At 34.1% G+C, this 20,201-nt stretch overlaps 1 protein-coding gene and 2 long non-coding RNA genes across 5 annotated transcripts; 1 reads left to right on the top strand and 2 right to left on the bottom strand.

The window, feature by feature from the left end:
- Window positions 1-3,638: 3,638 nt before the first annotated feature.
- Window positions 3,639-4,614, bottom strand: LOC131181636 (uncharacterized). The gene is made up of 2 exons (XR_009150140.1): window positions 4,479-4,614; window positions 3,639-3,901 (listed from the first exon to the last, which is right to left on the bottom strand). It is a non-coding gene; the product is annotated as an uncharacterized LOC131181636 (long non-coding RNA).
- Window positions 4,615-11,935: 7,321 nt separating this feature from the next.
- LOC131181456 (uncharacterized) lies at window positions 11,936-14,264 on the top strand. 2 transcript variants are annotated; one of them, XR_009149957.1, is made up of 4 exons: window positions 11,936-12,896; window positions 12,997-13,143; window positions 13,802-13,945; window positions 14,121-14,264. It is a non-coding gene; the product is annotated as an uncharacterized LOC131181456 (long non-coding RNA). The 2 variants fall into 2 exon arrangements; XR_009149958.1 differs by lacking the exon at window positions 13,802-13,945 and having other exon boundaries at window positions 14,121-14,262.
- Window positions 14,265-14,612: 348 nt separating this feature from the next.
- Window positions 14,613-18,669, bottom strand: LOC110638184 (squamosa promoter-binding-like protein 16). 2 transcript variants are annotated; one of them, XM_021788648.2, is made up of 4 exons: window positions 18,071-18,669; window positions 16,784-17,265; window positions 15,653-15,789; window positions 14,613-15,497 (listed from the first exon to the last, which is right to left on the bottom strand). In XM_021788648.2, the coding sequence occupies exons 2-4, from the start codon at window positions 17,191-17,193 to the stop codon at window positions 14,893-14,895; spliced, it is 1,152 nt and encodes a 383-aa protein (XP_021644340.2). In that variant the 5' UTR covers window positions 17,194-17,265; window positions 18,071-18,669; the 3' UTR covers window positions 14,613-14,892. The 2 variants fall into 2 exon arrangements, with proteins under 2 accessions (XP_021644340.2, XP_021644339.2); XM_021788647.2 differs by having other exon boundaries at window positions 16,784-17,233.
- Window positions 18,670-20,201: the final 1,532 nt, after the last annotated feature.

The following is a 20,201-nucleotide window of genomic DNA, read 5'->3' as shown; positions in this document are numbered from 1 at the left end:
GCGATGGTTAGACACTCCTTATTCTCATCATTATAACTGACTCTATCGAGCTCTCTTCCTGTCCTTTTCATCTTATCCACTTCCCTTTTCCTATTTTTGGTATTGTTGGTATCATTTCAACTCTTTGTACTCTTTCCTTAATTTTAGTCCTATCTCATCCTTACACCTTTTCCTTCAAAGATGTCTATCCCATCATCAACTTTAACTTTCTTTTTATTTCTTAGTCTTATCTTGAATACTAGTTTCATTACTTCAAGAATTCTAACCCTATGATTTACTCCTACCAGCACATTCTTCACCTTATGTAACACTTATAATTACCCATAGAAATTTTTTTTTTGTATCCCCTTTTTTTCCAACTTAACTATCAGAACATTATTATTCCCTATCACTTAGTAGGAAATTGCTTATCTGGATGAATATGAGCCCCATAAACTATAAGTTCCATCTGAACTAACATGGCTGTAGGAAATATGTGTCATGCCTTAATTCCAAACAAGATACTTCACGTGTTCATTCTCCTTAATATAATCATATATATTGCCCATAGCTTTCTAAACTTCAACCTCAAATTACCCATCAGCAACAATTTCATCTATTGAATCTCAACCATAAATAGTACTTCCTCCACTCATAGTTTAAAAGCGGTTGCAAGCCTTAGTAGCTAACTCAATTTAACTCCTGTCATTACTCTGTTCGTCCTTTCATACTTAATACTAGGTATGCACTTACTGTTATTCTCATATCAGGAAATTATGTATGAATTTGTGCCTACTAAACTCTCAATAACTAGGTCTCCTTGACTCAGTTTCTGTTCCTTATATAACCTTCTAGAACCAAAAGCACAAGCTAAACTTGAAAAGAAAGAAAATATCCTCTTATATTCAACTACACCCGATTGTCATATTATAACGTTTCACCTAAGTTTCTTGGTCTTTCTCTCCAAATTTCATCATCTCCTAGCACAATTATGCTCTACCTATAAGGTATCATCTGCATGAACCCTTTACCGTACCATTTTCCTTCTTGACATAATATTTTATAATTTATTAACTTTACTTATACTCGACCTATGATTCATATCTATCATCGTTTTTATTGTGCCCTTAACTTTTGTTGATTCCTGAAAGATTTCTCTCACTAATAAATTCTTCCAACACTAATTCCACCCTTATCTAGGGTCATTAATTTGATCCTTGAACTTTCTAGTGATTTATAACCATCCAGACTTGTCACTTTTCGTTCTACCCCTACTATTGTCCTGTCATTATTGCTTCACTACAAAGTGATTCTGTTGATCACACTAAAAATGTTTGCCTGACATTCATAACGAACCTCTAACTACCTTCTCACTATCTCAAAAGTCTAACCTAAAACCTATGTGTCATTATCTATCATTCTTTTCCTCTCATTATACCTATTTGATCCCTTAGACTGACTTTTATTCAACTTACTGCTTACTAACTTCTCTTTCTCTACCTATTTAGGTAGTCCGCAATACCATCGCACACCTTCTAACATTTACTCATTATTATTGTATTCCATACCTCCATCACTTTTCTCACTAATGTGGTCCCATTTTGGGTTTTCCATCCTTGTCATTCTCCTTGCCAAGAATAACACTTAGCCTATCCTATATCTTAACTTTGTTCCTTTTATTATGCGCTCTTTAGGTTGTCCTTTCATTTATTTCCTTTGTCTTACCCAAAATAGAACTTGACTATTCTATCCCTGGTTCTATTCTTCTTCCTAATATAATAGCTGTACTTGCTAACTATATCTTTCAGAGTCTCTATCGCGTTATCATATGTCTGTGCTACTCAGATTTGGTCCTTTGACCACTCTAGCTAGTACTTCCACTAGCATTTAGATTATATTGCATCTGCAATCAGTTGCCCAAACTTTCATTCTGCACTTTCTTTATCCATTGGCCTTCTGTGATTTATCTTCGCTAATTTATTACTCTTAACACTATTATAATTAGATTATACTATTGTTTTGAATAATTTGAAATTAGAAAGGAACTCAGCAAATTACAGTCATACTTTTATTGTATGATCTCTATTCTTATCCTTTAGCTTACATAATACCCTTACTACCTCGAGAACTGATTCTGCAGTAATTTTATTTATTATTATTATTATTATTATTATTATTATTATTATTATTATTATTATTATTATTATTATTATTATTATTATTATTATTTTCCATGTTTACTCAATTCCAAAACTTAAGATTTCGGGCACCCAAACCCGTCATCCAATTCAAAGGATTTACATCCATCGTGATCTGATTATATATGATTCCTATAATGGAACTTGTATCCTCTTCAGATACCCGAGCCAACTACTCTCTACCACACTCTACGGTCCCATCCGGGACACTATTCCATAAGTCATCATTATCATTAATAACCTTGATCCATTACGAAAGATAGGACTATATCCTAACTTGCAACAAAGGTACTACATCTACCACCTTGCGAACCATGTCAAGTTAATGACTCTTTTATTATATCATAGCTCTATAAATCATCAATTCATAGTTTCGACCTTCTCTAGGTAGTAGAGTTGTACTTTATTCCATACTGATACACACAAGGTATACTATTCTCACTCTATAAGTGTAACCTTTACTTTGCAACTAGTCGAAACCTCTGGTCTGATGGCAACTCTTGATGTAACTCTAGCTCATCTTTGGGATCAGTCACTGACTCTAGTTATCACCCAACTGTGACCTTTCAATATTCTAACTCTAGACTCTTAGCCAGGAGTTCCCAACTCCTCTGCAAATATAGAACTCTGTTCTGGCATAACTGTACCAAAGCGAAGCCATCTCACACACCCTCATTATGGAGCACCACCGGGATGCAAGCAGCTCTACACAATAATCTCATGTCGATGCAGATCTGCGACTACAGAGCAGACATCGAGAACATTGTATAGTTACTACGATACGTCCTGACAGACTAGTTCTCCTAATTTCTTATCTCTCCTGAATCTTCTATTATCACAAACTTATTCAGACTGGGTCATCTACTGATGACCGGTGAGTGGTATCCTCATCCTTATCTAGGGCAACTGTACTTTTAAGACTCACTTTTATGTACTCGTGTCTTACACGAAATGGGCACACCATTTAAACCCATACTGACAAAAATATAACATTTCTTGGAGTACGTATCCTCATGATAGATCTCACATGTCTACTAACTCTATTTCACATTTCTGTGTACTCCACGAAAATCAAGACACTAACTGAGGTAATCTTATATTTCCCGAGGTATAACGTAGAATCTAGAAACAAAGAATTACAGGAAAAGACGAAACAGAATCCTATACTCCGCATGTGACTCCTAGTAGACTCTTCCCAACACTTAGATAATTTTTCCCTATGAATCTGGAGCCTAAGCTCTGATACCACATTTGTCATGACCCAACCTATGGTAGGACCGGCACTAGGACACAGGCCACCTAAAGCCTCGAGGCCCGTAGTAAGCCTTAACTATTCATTAACCCAACTCTAAGGCCCATTTGGGCCCAATATCAAGAAAACAAACGGACAGAGTCCGGCCATAAAATGGACTTTCCAACGGGGAGTTTTCGACTCACCCGACCTGTAAACACAATAAACAATCCATTGGGGAGCTCAGCTCACCCTCCACATACTCATCAACATAATAATAAATGGGAGCTCAGCTCCCTCATCCAATCCATCAAAACAGACTTAAAATATTAAGTTTACAGGTCCAACATGAATATAATATTACAGACCAATTTCAAATAATTACTGCTAACACATGCGGAAATTCTAGGAGTAATTAAAATTACACAATATTGATAAACAACCTGCGAGGTAAAAAGGCAGGTTAACCCAGAACAAAATATCCTCCTGTGGCCTGTAAAAATTTTTGAACAGGAGTGAGCGTTCGACTCAGAGAGTAAAATATCAATCTTAACTATAATCTCTATAACTATCTGAAACTAATGCAACCTGTAGAGTGAAATGCAACATACACAATATTTTCACATCATAACATCAAAAAGGTAATTTGGAGCACTCACCCACCCTGTAGTATCAATCATAACATATGGGAGCTGATCCCTATCTGACTCTCTTAAATCCAACCTGGTGCCAGCGAATTACTCAAGCTCGGACTTCCACTTAATAACCAAATCGAGGGTCCCAGCGAATTACTCAAGCCGTGACTACCCCTCGAAGGAACGGGTCCCAGCGAATTACTCAAGCCGTGACTACCCCGTCCTATCCATAGTCCACACCACATCACACGCACGCCAACGCACGCACACTGCTCCAAATTACCACAACAACATCCATGGTACATCAACAGTTATGAATGCAACATAAATCGTGCCTAGAGTTTAACTACATAAATATATGCATATAAGTGATGCATGGGCATTCTGAACATATAATAATATCGAAATTATAATTAAAATTAATATTTTACTCACAGACTTGACGACAAATTACTGTGGCGGCTGTGAGGAGGAAGAAGGCTGTCCCGGCTCACCTGACAATCATATTACATTTATTTAATACAATCTGACTCAATACAAATAAAGAAAAAGACCAATTACGTCCTAAGTCGTGCCGAAAATCCGACAGAGTCTCCCCTATACCTAGGACCTACCCAACCCGCAAAGGGCTAAAAACGCACTTCTATACTCACAATCCATACATCACAGTTCAATCATATCACACAGCCCTCCCGCCCATCACATCAATCATCCATCACAAAACGAACAATTGCAATTTAGTCCGTCTTATTGATCATTTTTGCAAAACCGCCCAAACAAGCTCTAAAAATTATAAAACTTTGCCCATGGTCCTTAGCAATATTACTAAGCTATTGCAAAAGAATCGTAATTTTCTAAGCTACCACGAATATTTTATGGATTTTTAATCCTATTTAAGCACTAGAAAATTACGTAAAAACTAGGTTGGGTTTACCTTTGCCGATTCCGACTTGGGACGCTGGGCGCGACAATGGTGGGGTAGCCAAAACCTCGATCCAATTCGGAGACTTTTCCAGAGTCATGCAGGCGGAAATTCACGAATCCGACAAGCGTCGAATTTCCGCGAATTGAGGATACCTACACGAAGCCCAATAATAATATATAAAAAATCAGGGGTGTTACAATTTTGGACCTGTAAACTTAATATTCTATGCATATTTGATGGATTGGATGAGGGAGCTGAGCTCCCATTTATTTTTATGCTGATGAATATGTGGAGGGTGAGCTGAGCTCTCCAATTGAGTATTTATTGTGTTTACAGGTCGGGTGAGTCAAAAACTCCCCGTTGGTAGGTCCATTTTATGGCCGGACTCTGTCTGGTTGATTTCTTGAAATTGAGCCCAAATGGGCCTTAGAGTTGGGTTAATGAATAGTTAGGCTTACTACGGGCCTCGGGGGCTTTAGGCTGGCCCAGGTCCTAGTGCCGGTCCGGCCCATAGGTTGGGTTGTGACAATTGAATAGTATCAAAAATATTTATTTCGATACAATTAGGAATTTGTCCCCCTTTACTCAAAGATTGAAAGACGATCATCGTTCCTTAGTTCGAGATAATTATCTTCTCCCATTACATTAATTGGGAATAATAATGAGTTAAATATTTTTAAATATTTGATTTCATCAAATCCTATTAAAAAAATATAGATAATATATAATTGAGTTTAATTAGGATAAATTTAAATTTAGAAATTAATATTTATATATAATTTAGATAAATTTTAAATTTTACGTATAAGCATACCCATTATTGAAATTTATTTATATAAATTATTAATTAAATCTAAACTGTTTATCATTTTAAAATAATATTTATAAATTTTTGTATATTATATTTTCAATAATATATTAATATTAAAATGCCTACGTAGAAAAGAGAAGAAAAGAAACAACCAAAACTGCCGAAGGTACATCACTCCAACCCTATCACGGCGGAGCAATATTTCAAATAAAATTAATTAAAATATTAAAATAAAAATATTTAGTTAAAATTTTATAAAATTTCAAGTTTTTAATTTATTTTTTTTTTATCTCTTTACACTCTGTTAAGAGGATGTAAATTAAAATAAAATTTTTTAAATAAAATTTTCTATGATTTTAAAAATTTCATAATTTTTTTTTTTATTTAGAAGAAAGGGAAGTATTTTGAAAGTTTTGAATAGAAAATCTCAACAACTTAAATTTTCGTAGATTAGAAAATGTAAATTTTGAATGTTTTCTAAAATCTTTAAAAATTATATTGTTATAATAGTTGCACAAATTTTCTTTAAAAAATTTTTTTGAAAAAAGCAAGTACAAATTTAAAGCATATACACAATTATATAAAATAAAATATAAAATATAAAAAAAAAATAAAAACATAATCTTTATGTGGTTTAACTTAAAAGTTTATGTTTATAGGTAAGATATAAAAAAATATCTATAATAAAAAGAAAAAAAATTACAATTGTTTAAAACTCTTCAAACCCTATCTTACAAAGTATTTCAATTGGGTCATGCATAAACTTTTGAATCGATTCATAATTCAATACCATAAAAATATATTCAAAATTCAGGTCGCATTATAATACAAACTTTATAAATTAATTTATGAGTTATCCGAATATAAATTTATGACTTTAAAATCTTAGAAAATTTTCTTTTACTCTATAAAATCTCTTTCTAAATATAAAATTAGAAAGAAAAATCAAAACTTTTTTTGGTCAACCCATGGAAATTAATGTTTATATGGCATTGAATTATTGTGGCCTTTTATTATTTATAAAAATTATGAATAAAAATCATCTTTTATTTATTAGAAAAAATAGTTTACATTGTGTTATTTTAGCACTCTATGATAAAAAAAAAATATATAAAAAAAACCTCCCACAATTACATTCCATGGAAGTCAAGATTTCTTGATATAGTAATACTCGTTTATTTCAGAGAAAGATTATTATAAGTTGGGCATGAATTCCTTCTTATATATGTATATGATATAAATGCAAAAGAGAATACATATATAAATAGTCTTATTATATGATTGGTCGTCTTGGTATAATTAAGTAGCATGGGGTTCAACAATATAAAACAGGACAATTGGAACAGAAAAAAACAATAAAAAAAAAAAAAATCAAAGGATGCTAGCTAGGAGCCGTGGGGGACCAATGATGTGTAGAATAGGCATAGCACATCAAGTGCATTGAGACAAAATGAAGCCCACATGGGTTCACTGAGGAAGCTAAGTTTCACTCTAATGGTGGTCCAACAATTAATCCAGCAGTACTTTGGTTGGTGGACCTTTGTTGGATGGCCATGGGTATGTTGGCCTATCACCCTGTGATGTGAATACACATACCAAATGAAAGGAAAATTTTTTATTTAAATTTATTTTATTTTAAATTTAAAATGTAATATATAAAATAAAATTCACATATAAAATAAAAAAATAATACATTTATATATTTAATTATTAATTTTGATTATAATATGTGATGGACACATATCATAATTCCCCCTATTTGATTGCGACTGCCTTCCAACTCCTTTATTTCCACCTCTTCAATCATCAATCCTAGTGGGCCACTAGACAGATGGGTTTAGTCAACATGTTAAAGCTTAGCCACCTGCACACTGGTAGAATACAAATATATGCGGTAATGGGGTTAACCATTTGCTGCTGCTTTTTCTTTTTACACAGCATAAGCATAGGGAATATGGTTTAATGGTAAATCTCATGAAGTTTTTAAGCTTGGTTTTTGAATTATAATCAAGAATTTGGCCAGCTTGCTGGTTTGGTGAAAACAAGGAATATATACAGAACCCAACTCAAATTCATGGGAATAGGAAGATGAAGATCTAAGTTTTTTGCAAAACAGTAACTGTGTCACTACTTGTCATGTTTATGTAATAAGGTTTAACGATTCCCATTTAGATGATGATCACACACAAAAACACACTCTTTATTTATTCCATTTGTGAAGATTTTGGGCTAGATTCTGTCAAATTGAGGCCAAACAAGCAAAGGATGCCCATTTGGACGTGTACCCATTTCTTTTTAACCTTCATAGACATGGTTAAATTTGGTTGAAGACTACTTTTAAGTCAGCCATGGAAAGCAGTTTGCAAGAGTTGGCTGTTTACTTTCATTTTGGTGATGACCCATTTGTTAAATTTGAAAGAAATTAATTGGTAGATCATTAGTACCCAATTTAGAAACCATTTCACTAGTCCTGAATTAGTAGATTAGGAAACTGAAGTGTCATGCTTTGAATGCAAGTTTTAGCTTGAATTATCAGATTAATTTTTTTTTTTTTAATGAGTTAGGTGGACAGTGGAGGAGGGGACCATATCATGGGTTGTAATGGAAATCCAATGGCTAGGAGTTGAGTGCAGTGGGCTCCATCCATTACTTTACCAGTGTCAGATTTGTTTCCAATTTGAGGCAGACACTATCTACGTCAATCATAATGACACGTGGACGTTTTACCATTGTTGGATACTTTCTTTAAGGCAGTCACGTCTAGTGGGGTTCTCTGGTTGCCCAAGTCTTATCCCTTGAAACACTGGCCCGACTCCGTTTTCGTGCCTTGTTGTCTTTGTCCAAACATAAAATCCCTCTTTGATAAACACTTACTAAGAAAAATAACGGCAAGAAATCAATTTTAGTGACATTTAAATAGTTTTTAGAGCTGCATAAATATCAAAAGGTACAAGTCCATTGCCAAAAACAACTTGAAACCTCACTGCAAGGCCAACCCAGACTACCTAAGTGCAACCCATTACAAAGGCTCAACGCCATGCCCACTTTAAAAACTCTAGACCCAACCGGGCAGAGAACCCGAAAGCAGGATCCGTCTTACCTTGAGATCATCCCCACCATGGAACCTTCCTAGAATTTTATTCACCAAGAAAATTTGAAATATATAAAAGGTATATTTTTCGACCACTGCACATGGGAGAAACAGTGCAGAAACAGCGACATTCATATATATGTAGCTCTATTATAGTGACAATCACAATATAATTATCCCAAAAATCATATGATTATATCCAATTGATTCCATTATTCCTACAAGACTACCATCTTCCATACTCACTCACATGCATGACATAGACAGGTCAATAACATTCCATATTGTTTATCAAGTCATGTCATCAAAATACAATCAACTGGTTCAACCTTAAAAGAGATGATTCCAAAATAATTGCCCAGAACTGGGGCAGGTAGCACCAGGTCTTCTGAGTTTTTATGTACTCAATCTGGTTATTCTCTACTGAACTGGTTAATGAACAAGATTATTGAAGCAAAGATTAAGTGATTTAAATAGAAAAAATATGTACCCAGCTCTTACCTTACTTGTGTTTGGTCTCTCTGTTTGAACCATATGATTATAATTAAATTAATTATAGATAGAGAAGGTTTAATTTATAAAGCTCATGATTTGGCATTTATGGATTGAAATTATCAGACTCATTTGGTATTTAATATTAGTGCTGGAGCTATTAAAAATTAATTTAAATTTAAATTTTATGTTTTAGTAAAATGATACTTTTTTAAAAAGCACTTCTTTTACCTTTCAACCACAATCCAAACAGATCCTAGGATAGAAATCGCTGTGAAATCCAAAACATGATGTCTGCATATCAAAACTGCAAGATTTGGCCTAAAATTGCAGCCATGCCAACCCTACACAACAGGGTGCCCTCTCACTATCACAAGTGAATTAAATGTCACATTTATCTTTCCACAAAGAAAACTGCACCAACTTTACCAAACCCACTTCCTGGTGCAGTTTTTGTTTCAGGTTCTTGATTTTCAAATAAATGGTTACTAAATATTATATGAGAATATGTTCTAAGGCACCACTTATGATCATTATGCTTTATAATATGCTTGGAGTGGCTTAATTAATTAGGCACTAATTCTTTGTATAATGGGTATTTTATAATATTTAATGGGTTCACTCTATCTTTTTGCTTTTGGAGGCTGGCAATGGGTTATATAATATCACTGGGATGCTCTCATAAATTAACCAGTCTCACTGATACCATTGAGATAATTCAAGATTTCCACTGGTTTGCATCTTTTTTCATGGAAAGTTCAGCAGGATTGAAACATGAGGTGGTTTAAAAAGCTTATTTTCTAATGAACTGAAATCGTCTTTAAAAATATATTGTTGTCAATTAAAATCTCAAATTCAAATGTAATAAATTAAAAAAAAAAATTGTTATGCTATAATGATGAAGTCCCAATTCTGAATATGAATCTTTAAACTCTTGCACTACGAGACAAACACTCGACCACTGCACTACTAGCCTAATGGCTCTCATAACAATTGATGTTAAGTTTGCTTCATGATAAACCATAATTAATAAAGATTATTAGTTATAAAATAATCTAGCTGATCATTATTTAAATTCATACTACATTAATTTGACCAGATTAAATTCAACATGACACTCCGAATTATGCCTCAGAATCAACTTTCTCGACCTTGAAACTCTCACGAACATAAGAAATGTAGCTTGCTGTTTTCATGTCCACATTTTCATCAACACCGTAGTCATGGAAGCTTCTCTTCTGAGCAGGGGACACCTTCTGGATTGGTTGGGTATGGGGAAAATCAAAGGAACTATAATATGGTGTATATGGGCTTGGACTAACCTTGCTACTATATTGCAGTGGCATAGAACTAGGTTGAGCACTCGACACCCTTTGGATTGACGGAGGATTTGCATGCCTCTGGCGACTAGGGATGTCCCCGGAGCCATTTGGGCCACATGGATTTGGACTAACCTTGTTGCTGCTGCAATGCCCTGCCATACAAGGCTTGGAATTCACTCTAAGGAAGGCCTTGGCTTTGGCTAACTTGCCTCTGAAGAGCCCTCTTCCCTTGTGGCTTGTCTCCATTTCTTGGATATACACTAATCAAGAATGAAGATATGCAACAGCTAAACTCAATCAAATGCCTATGTCCATTACAAGAGGCACGAATGCTATATATAGAGGTTGTTCTCTAGTTATTGAAGTAGCAAATCAGCCCCTGCAATTTCTGTAAATTAGATAATTGCCCTTCTTAGGGTGATGTGGTGGCTTTTGATTGGAGCATGGGTACTGACAAATAACTAAACCAGTTGTGTGAATTGGGCAAAAGTTGCTGATGAAGATAGAAATGAAACTTCTAGTTGGCCCACGCCCTTTCAATCCCCTCTCAGGTTATATGTTGGGTGGTTTCTTGGATATATTCCCATTCATTTGTTGAGCTTTTAATCTGTTTTTTTCTTAGATTTGGATTATGGAGAATTGGGGTTTGATACCTTGTAGCAACCCCATATTAGATACGACTTCTCTTTTTCTTTTTCTCAATCTAAAATTCTAAATTATTTCTTGATAGCACAAAAGGTTTTTGTGAAAGCAATAGGAGCGCAGGACATTCTTAAGTTGTTGGAATATAACTTGCGAGCATATCCATATTCGACAATATACAGAAAATCAAATTATTTTGGTAATGAAGAGCCTATTTTCAAACTCAATTCAGTATGGATACTGCTTGTTTATTAATTTACATTCCGTGATTCTCAACATAAGTAATTATAAGTTCATTATCAATAATAAGAATAATAAGATATATTTCTCAATAATAGATCGAATCAACCATAAATAACTAGAAGTACTTGCAAAAGTCAAGAGTTTGATCATCTACTTATCAAAATTTGAATTTGATGACATATCTACGCCTTATTATTTCATTCATGAAAATATTTTAAGTTTTGTTTCTAAAATAAATAAAATAAAACTACTCTAAATATTTGTAGTGTGATGGAAGTGTATAATAGTTTAATTATCTTTTCACTTTATAAACTAAAATAAGGGTATATTTTTCTTTTAACTTTAGACTCAATTATAGTTGTTGAGGGGTGGCGGATAAGAATCTATCAAATGCAATCCTTTGCGTTAACCGTGTTGGAAGATCCAAAAGGCATTTGAAAGGGAAGAAACGATGTCTGATTTGGTGGGTTATTTTTTGAGAATTTGGTGCCATAATCATTTAATTTAGTGTAGCTTCCAAGCAAAAGGACCCAGAGAAATGCATGGTGAGCTTTAAAGAATAGGTAACCTAACCTTTGCTCAACCGAAAGTGACAGTCCCTTTTTGTTTTGTATCCTTGATGATTCTTGACAGATTATGTTTTCATTATCTGTTTTCTAAGGATTTTTATGAGACATAGAGAACTAGCTACTCATTGTCTGGCATCTTAATATAGTTTATCACCATTGCCTGTGTGATGTGAGGGAATATGCTTATCTGAGATAAGCCTACCAGTTATGGATTTTGAGCCTATTTGGCTATTTCTGTCCTGCAAAAATTGGGATGGAATGAAAATAGCTCAAAATAAAGCAAATCAAATTGTTTTATGAGAAAACCAATGTTTTTTTCTTTGAACTTCTTGCTGAACTTGAAAAATGATATGTATATTGGATCATAAGGTGAATTGTCTGCCATAGCCAAATACCTTTGTAACAAGTTACATGAAGACTTAGGTGTCACTGTAAGCATAGAATAGATTGACATTTTAATTTTATATTTATTGTAATTAGAATTTGAATCCCATAAAAATAATCCCATCTCTTAATTCTAAAAAAACATATATTATCAATCAGCTTTAGCTTGGTAGTGTTGAAGCCATTTCCAACTTTGTGAGACCTCGAGTTCAAGAAAAGAAAACATATATTAATCAAATTATAACTGGTCGTTTACAAAGGATGGGGAAAATTTTTTGTTTTCCCCTTTAGTGGATGGATTCCTACTTCAACTTTTGTTCTGCAGCCTGCAGTCTGATCCTAGTAACAAGACTCTAATTTTGCAATGAGAAAAGGTAATTCATAACCTTGCATTTCTAGCTTTTGACTTCAACACATGGTGTTTACTTATCATAAATTCAATAAACCTAACTGATTTCTTGCTGAAATTTGCAGAAGCTTATTATGACAGGCCCACCGCAAATTCCTGAATTAAGTAATCTTAAGCATCTGGAACTGAAAGTTTCAATTCCAAATTTATGAGACCTCTTTCTAATCACTCTCCTAGTAGGAGCATCTCCTTCACTGCAGAAACTTATCTTGGTGAGTGTTTTCTTTGCCGTGAGATATATTCTTCATTCTTCTTTTGATTGAGAGAACACTTTTATTGATTTGTATATAATATAGTCATCATCAATCAACCTTTAGAATATGTCCTATATATGTACAATCATTTATCAGTAGATAGCCATCAATAAGCAATTCTTGTTTTTTCCAGTTCTCTCTCCCCATCCTTGCACATGATATGATATAACTTTGTTTTCACTTTCATGGTGGTGGAGTTTATTGGGATTCTTGGAAGCACAGCTGAAGTAAAATTTTTCATGCATTGTATCCAAGAATTCTGTGTCACTTGAGAAGATAATCATCTATCCTTGTCCACCATATCTGTTAGGCAAATTATTCAAGTCTAGATTCAAGTCTAAGTATAGGGAAACAAGAATTGATTCCATTATAAAAGAGAAATTCTTATGTCATCTATAAACTAAATCAAAAAAATTATTTCATGGTAATACAATCATGGACACGTTTATATAATTATTGATTTAATTGGCTTAGTTCACAAATGATGTGATAAACTGAGTTTTACCTAAAAAAATAAATGTAACTTCATTACTCGATTCATAGTACATCCATTAATTCTAAAAAAAATTAATGAAAATAATATGTGACAATGAAATGAATATGTGGCAATTATTAGTATGACAGGCAGCTTCCCATTGGGCAGGAGACCATAAACAAACAACTGCAATTGCATGTGCATGAATTAAAGAAGAAAAGGGCATTTGATATTCCCTGAGGCTGCAAGTGCCTGGCATGCTGAATTGAAAGCATAGCTCCAGAGGTACTCCTTAACCCACATTTTGGTGAAACCAAGACAACTATTGTTGTAGCTTCATAGGCCATAGCTTGTGTCAATAATCAAATATTCAGAATTTCAATGGAGGGTACAACTGAGCAAGGGCACTTGTGCTAGCTAACGAGGAATTTGATCGTAATTTTCTCTTACTTACACGCAGATGCTATGCTGTACACTCAAGCCACAAATTAAGGATGGATATGGACAAGGGAAAGCACAATTTAGCACATGGAGTCGAGCAGCATTTTCATCCCAACAGATAAAAAGTGGAGAGGAAAGAAAACTAATATTTATAAAATATAAATCCACTACCGTATGTGCAGGTTTTCCTTTCCCTTTTTCATGCGGAGATCCCTATGCCTTTGGAATATTGCAGAAGTACTCAGATTGATCCTTTTGACCATACCTCCATTAGCTTATCCATCTGCAAAGAAAAAAAAATCTCCTTCCTCTTTTCTTTTATTATTTGCCGGTATAGATTGAATCTGTTATCTTTATGACTATCCAAGTCCTACAGCCCTAAGCTTACAAGCTTACCCGGGAAAAAGTAACAAAACTAAAAATCAAATACCACCAAGAAACGTCTCCAAAAAAAAAAAAAAAACCATCCCATTACAAGTTTACAAGAAATTATTAGCACTGACATAACTACTTCGGAAGGCAATAATGCACTTATTTTCTTCAGAAGATGCATTTGTCTTGCAACATTGGAAGTTCAATGTTTAATGAACACGAATAAGAACACGGAAAAAATAGGAGAAAACACATGCAAATAATACAGTAGCATCTTGCATTCCCAACAGTTGTCCGAGTGGGGATCCACACAATTCAGAAGAAACATAACAATCTCACAATAAGCAAATGGTTTAGGACATCAAGTCCTTTCATTTTTTGCATTTAAAGCATCGGATCACGAGGAGGAAATGGTGCTATTACTCCCACGAGAAGGAAAGTGTCTGGAGAGATCCGCTTGCAGATGACCCATCAGGTCCAATCTGAAACATACCCTGACCATGGAGATTGGCATTGCTACTGCCATCAGCGACCAAAACGGAATCAACAGGCCCACTTTCCATTCCAGGAAAGCTAAAGTTCAGGCTTGGGATCAGGGACTGAGCTGGGGGGTTCATGTCAGGCTGCACCATGTGGCTCAAGCCAATCTCCTGAGTCTCAGCTGATGGAGATGACAGAAGAGAGAGAGCACGGTTTGAGTCAATGACTCGATTTGGCCCGTCAGAGAATATTTTCTGGCTACTGCAGCCACTACCTAATGTCGAATCAGCGCCAAGAATTGTTTGACAAAGAGATTCTCCAGGAAACGCAGAACTAGTGCATTGTAAGAATGGGAACTGCTTTCCACTTCTATATCCCTGAGATAAGGAGCCAGGAAAAAGGTTTTTTCCGCTGCTGAAGTTTAGTGAGCATTGGCTTGTGTAAAGCATTGGATCATTCTCGAGTTTGACCGCCCCAGTCCATGCAGAACTCTCAGAACTACTAGAAAACATATGGGAACCACCAAACTGCAAATATCTAGTACCTGCGATATGGTTTTTTGTACTTTAGCAATGCTCAACACCTTCTTATATTTTTAAAAACTTCTTCCCAATTTGATGGTTAAAGAGAAGAAAGTTCGCTGAACGAAGAACAAGAGATGACCACACAACAAAAATTTCTGAAAGTTGAAAATCAAACCTTGGTGATTGGAAAACAGCCTTGAAGAATTTACAGACAGAGAATCAGGCTGAGGCTTCCTTCGACGCCGGTTATGTCCATCAAGGCGTTTCCTGCAGCTTCGCTTTCCCTCATCAAACTCCCCCAAGGAATGGAACCTATTATTATAGGGCATTCAGGGCAATGGAAATTTAACAACTGCTGAAGAAATTTTTCTTAAGCAAAAGATTATCTTTGGGGAATGAGTAGTGATATGTTATGGTCCCAACAACCAAAGGAATTAACAGGGCAGGGTTAAGAAAAATTAGAGCTGCAACTATATCACTAGAAAATCTATCAGAGCAGTTATTATGCCATGAAACAGTGATGATTGGATAATGTAAAATTCAGAGAAGAAAATTTAAGATTCTTTGCCCATTTGAGATTCTTCGCCCATTTGAGATTCTTCGCCCATTATTCCTGTCCATTTTAACTAAGCAGCATAAAATCAATTATATGAAATTGACAACATAATTTCGCTTTTGCCCTTAAGAACAATTAGTATTATTATATTATTTACCTTTATATTTATTTTTGCCCTGGTAATCCAAGATAAATGCCAACAAAGCACGTGCATGGAAGAGCAGTACTCAAACTAAAACTATTTAGGGAAATGCCTCTTTTTGAAGACCATGATTGTGATCTTCTGGTCTTCTCTTTAATGGCAAAGCATTCATGTGCGGCATCAGTTTTCATAATCATATTAAAGCCAACGAGTTGCTAACTGTTCTCATGGTAACCAAGCATTTTGCATACTTAAACTCCATTGGGTGGTAACTTTATTGTGAATGTAACTACCACAGTATGCAAGGGATGCTGCAGAACTCAAAAGAGTTGCATATGTAATGCCAAGAATGTCAGAACTACAACTATAGCATAAACAATTGTAAGCTAATATAAGTTTGTTGACAACTGTGAATCTAATGGAGTATGTCAAGACTCTAGGGGCAGCAAAAGTATGCACATAAATCCTAAGTAATTATGTTCCAATACTATGCTGCAACCAAAAAAAAAAATAAAGAAAGAAAGAATGCCACTAACTATTCAATTTAATCTCTCATAATTAAAAATGAAGGTAATCAAGATCTACCCTCAAAGCATGTTAGTTCTTACCTGCTGCACTGCTGGCAAAACCGCTGCTCTTGACCTTTAATAAAAACCTTGGGGGTCTTGGAGTGGAGCTCACAAACTTTATGTCGTCGATGATAGTCCCTGCATTTGCTAAGATCTGAAGTGCATCCATCAACCAAGCACGAAGGGACTTGGGTCCCATTGGCAGGTGTCCGAACTCTCTTCGATGATCCAGACGATGATGATTCCATTAAATAATGCCCCGGACCTGCAAATTTCTCCACCAACTTGTCCTCCAAATCACTTGAATTCCCTAGTTTCAAGTCCACTGAGCAATGCCCGGTAGCCTGATGCACTCCTAAGCTACAAGACACGGGAGTTTGAGTAATGTGAGGAATGTTTTGGTTTTCCAATTCAGCTAATCTCCAAGGTGTCTTAAGATTATAGCCCATAGAACATCCTTGTCTTGCAAGTATTTCTCTCTTTCTTTCCCTGCAAACAAAATTCTTGTCCAAGTGATCCACCTAGCCAACCATTACAAATTTACTAACAAAACCAAAAACAATAATAAATTTGCATAGAGGGAAGGAGAATATTCATGGGAAAAGAATTCATGTTCAACAAAATATTTTGCTAGGAGATCAACTTGAAGAGATGCTCTATACCTTTGTTTTTGTTTTCCAAGTTACATGACAAAAAAATCCATCCAAATGGACTTGGTGTGTCACAGAAGAAACTTCCATGAAACAATTTAAGGGAAAACGCAGAAAAAAGTGCCATATTTGTCATTGCACTTTAACAATAAAGTGCAATTTTAATGCTATTCATTCAATGGATGCCTGTCACATCATGCTAGTCAGCATTCTGGTCCCATCTCCAAGCCAAAAGCAGCCTTGAAGATATTTCTTTTCTTGGAGATATAATTCACAAATCATTTTTGCTTCCCAAAAAATCGAAAATACAAGTTCATTTATTGATAAAAATACACCATCTTTGAATGGGTTATAGGCCAAGTATGACTGCCTGACGGCATCTAAAAACTAAAAGTTATCCCAACGATAATTATTTTCTCATGTGCAAAGGCTCTTTACTAATTAAAGGAGAGATTTTTCTTGACAAAAAGTTGCCAACACCACTTTATTCTAGTAAGCAAGGAGAACCACATGTATCACTGACTGTTACTGTTTGAGATTGCTTTTGTAGTGTGCTTTTCTTTTACAAATTTTTTTTTATTGCAAGATACAGAGGCTTAAAAAACCCAGAAATTACAAAGATTTTGTAATTCAGAAGTAATAAAAAACATAAAGAGCAAAAATTTAATGATGGTACCTGAGAGAACCCAAGAAATCAAGCACAGAAGAGGCAAATATCTAGTCTTTTGGTAACTTCCAGGCTTTCAAGTCACGGAAAAATCTTGAAAAAGAGGCGGGAAAGGAAACAGCTGCAGGTTGAAGTAGAAACAAAGCAAGAATTGGAAATCTAAAACAGTGTGGAAGCAGTTACAATAAAAATTGCAGAAGATAAGGAAGGACAAGAGGCAGAAGCAGCAGCAGCAGCAGCAGCAGAAGAAGAAGCCATTAGATCCCTGACAACAGTTTGATCAATAGTCTTGAAAGAGAAAGATAAAGAGTATAGGCTAGAGCTTTTGTCTTCCTCCAAGGCTTGAACAGGACAGAAACCAAGAACCGGGTTTTTATTGTGAAAATTATTAGAAGTGACAATAAAAGTGGATAATGTATTCAACTTCGAAACCGTGTGTAATAGAAAGAGAAAGAGAAAGAGAAAGAGAAAGAGAAAGAAAGGGAAGGATTGAAAATGGAAAGGAGGTGACCATGAAGAGTAAGGAGTTGCTCTTTCCAAGTCTCTTCCCCCCTTCCCTTTTAGGCTTGTGGCCCTGTGCTAAGAGAAAGGAAAGAAGAAAAGTATAATAATAATAATAATAATAATAATAATAATAATAATAATAATAATAATAATGTTGAAGAGATTAAAAAAAAAAAGAGTGGCAGGGAAAGCGACAGGGCGTAGTAGCTTTCAAGAGAGAGAGAGAAAAGTACAAGGGGGTGGAAAAGGGAAGGTATGAGTTTCTTGTGTTTCACATTCCATGATGTGCCTCGTTGGGGTATTTGACTCTTTTCTCTGTAGCCTTGAGCTTTGGTGTTATGGGAACTCTCTACCACAAGTCATTGTTGGTGTCTCCTCTTGCCCGTTGGATTTTCACTGTTAACAGTTTCCAAGGATTAGGGCTTCAAGTCAACCCAAACCCAAGTACTGTCTTTTTTTTTTTTAACGTTTCTTTTTCTAGTAATTTTTGTTTTAGGGTTCTACTAATCCATCAATTTGCTACTTGCCATGAGAAATTTCACATAATGTCAATTTTGGTCCCTTAAATTTATAATTATTTTATCACAATCCTTTAATTTTAATTTATATCATAAAAATATTTAAATTTTAATTTAATATCACTAAAAGTCTTTATAATACCTTCCATTAAATACTCCATCAGAAGTTGATCTGCATATACCTAAAGTACTAGATACAATGACAAAATAATTTAAAGTTTAAAGATAAAAAATAAATAAATAAATAAATAAAAAGAAAGAGTTATCAATAATATTTCAAATATAATTAAAGAGATTGTTCTTTTGATTTGATAAAAATATATTTTTTATAATACACCTTATCATCTCTAAGTCAGTTTTTGGCCAAAACACTCAATAAAATCTGACCAAAATGAATTTGAGTGATATTATATTAATTTTTTTTTTATTTAAACTCAATGAATGATTTAATTAAGGATTGAAAATGGAGAGAATCGAAAAGAATGATGATTTCAGTAGGAAAAAAAAAAAAGAATGATGATTATATGATATCTTTAATTCACCAAAACATAATTAAATGTAACTAATTGACTCAGAATGAAGCGATAATTTTATACAAATATTAATAATAAATTAACTAAAAAATAATAATTATAATTGTTGTCAAAAGAAAGATAATTATAACCCATTTTCCTTAAGATAATGTAAGGTAAAACTCAATGATTAATTATCTACTTTTTTTTTTCCTTTATAGTTTAAACATTATAAGCAAGTAGCTTGTTTGTCTATAACATCTTAGCCATGTAATATTAATTATTATATTTAAATGAAATGAAATAAAAAAAAATAAAAAAGAAGACCCATTTTCTAATTAAGAAAGAAAAAAAAATAAAAGAAAGAAGAAAAAAGAAAATTGACTAAGTCTATTTGAAATTGAATTTTAGGAATAAAAAAAAAATCTTTCAAAAAAATATTATTTTAAATATTATTAAAAAAACAAGTTATTCATTATTTTAATAAAATATAATCAAAATATATTAAATTAAAATTTTTTTTATTCCAACAACAGCAACTGTAGTGCAGCCTAACTAAAAAAGAACTCGGTCCCTAAGAAAAGTTCATACGTTTTGATGACATCC

The sequence above is a fragment of the Hevea brasiliensis genome, chromosome 7, assembly GCF_030052815.1.
Source record: "Hevea brasiliensis isolate MT/VB/25A 57/8 chromosome 7, ASM3005281v1, whole genome shotgun sequence".
NCBI classification, from domain to species: Eukaryota; Viridiplantae; Streptophyta; class Magnoliopsida; order Malpighiales; family Euphorbiaceae; genus Hevea; species Hevea brasiliensis.
Note: the sequence above shows the minus strand (reverse complement) of the source record. Positions and strands in the feature narration are given on the sequence as shown.

Bases quoted from the DNA above. Each gene is read 5' to 3' on its own strand.
- LOC110638184 (XM_021788648.2), bottom strand. From the start codon at position 17,193: ATGGGCTATAATCTTAAGACACCTTGGAGATTAGCTGAATTGGAAAAC. The intron at 15,790-16,783 runs GTAAGAACTAAC...CTATAATAATAG, and splicing joins TTTTGCCAGCAGTGCAGCAG to GTTCCATTCCTTGGGGGAGT. The intron at 15,498-15,652 runs GTTTGATTTTCA...ACCATATCGCAG, and splicing joins GCTGTTTTCCAATCACCAAG to GTACTAGATATTTGCAGTTT.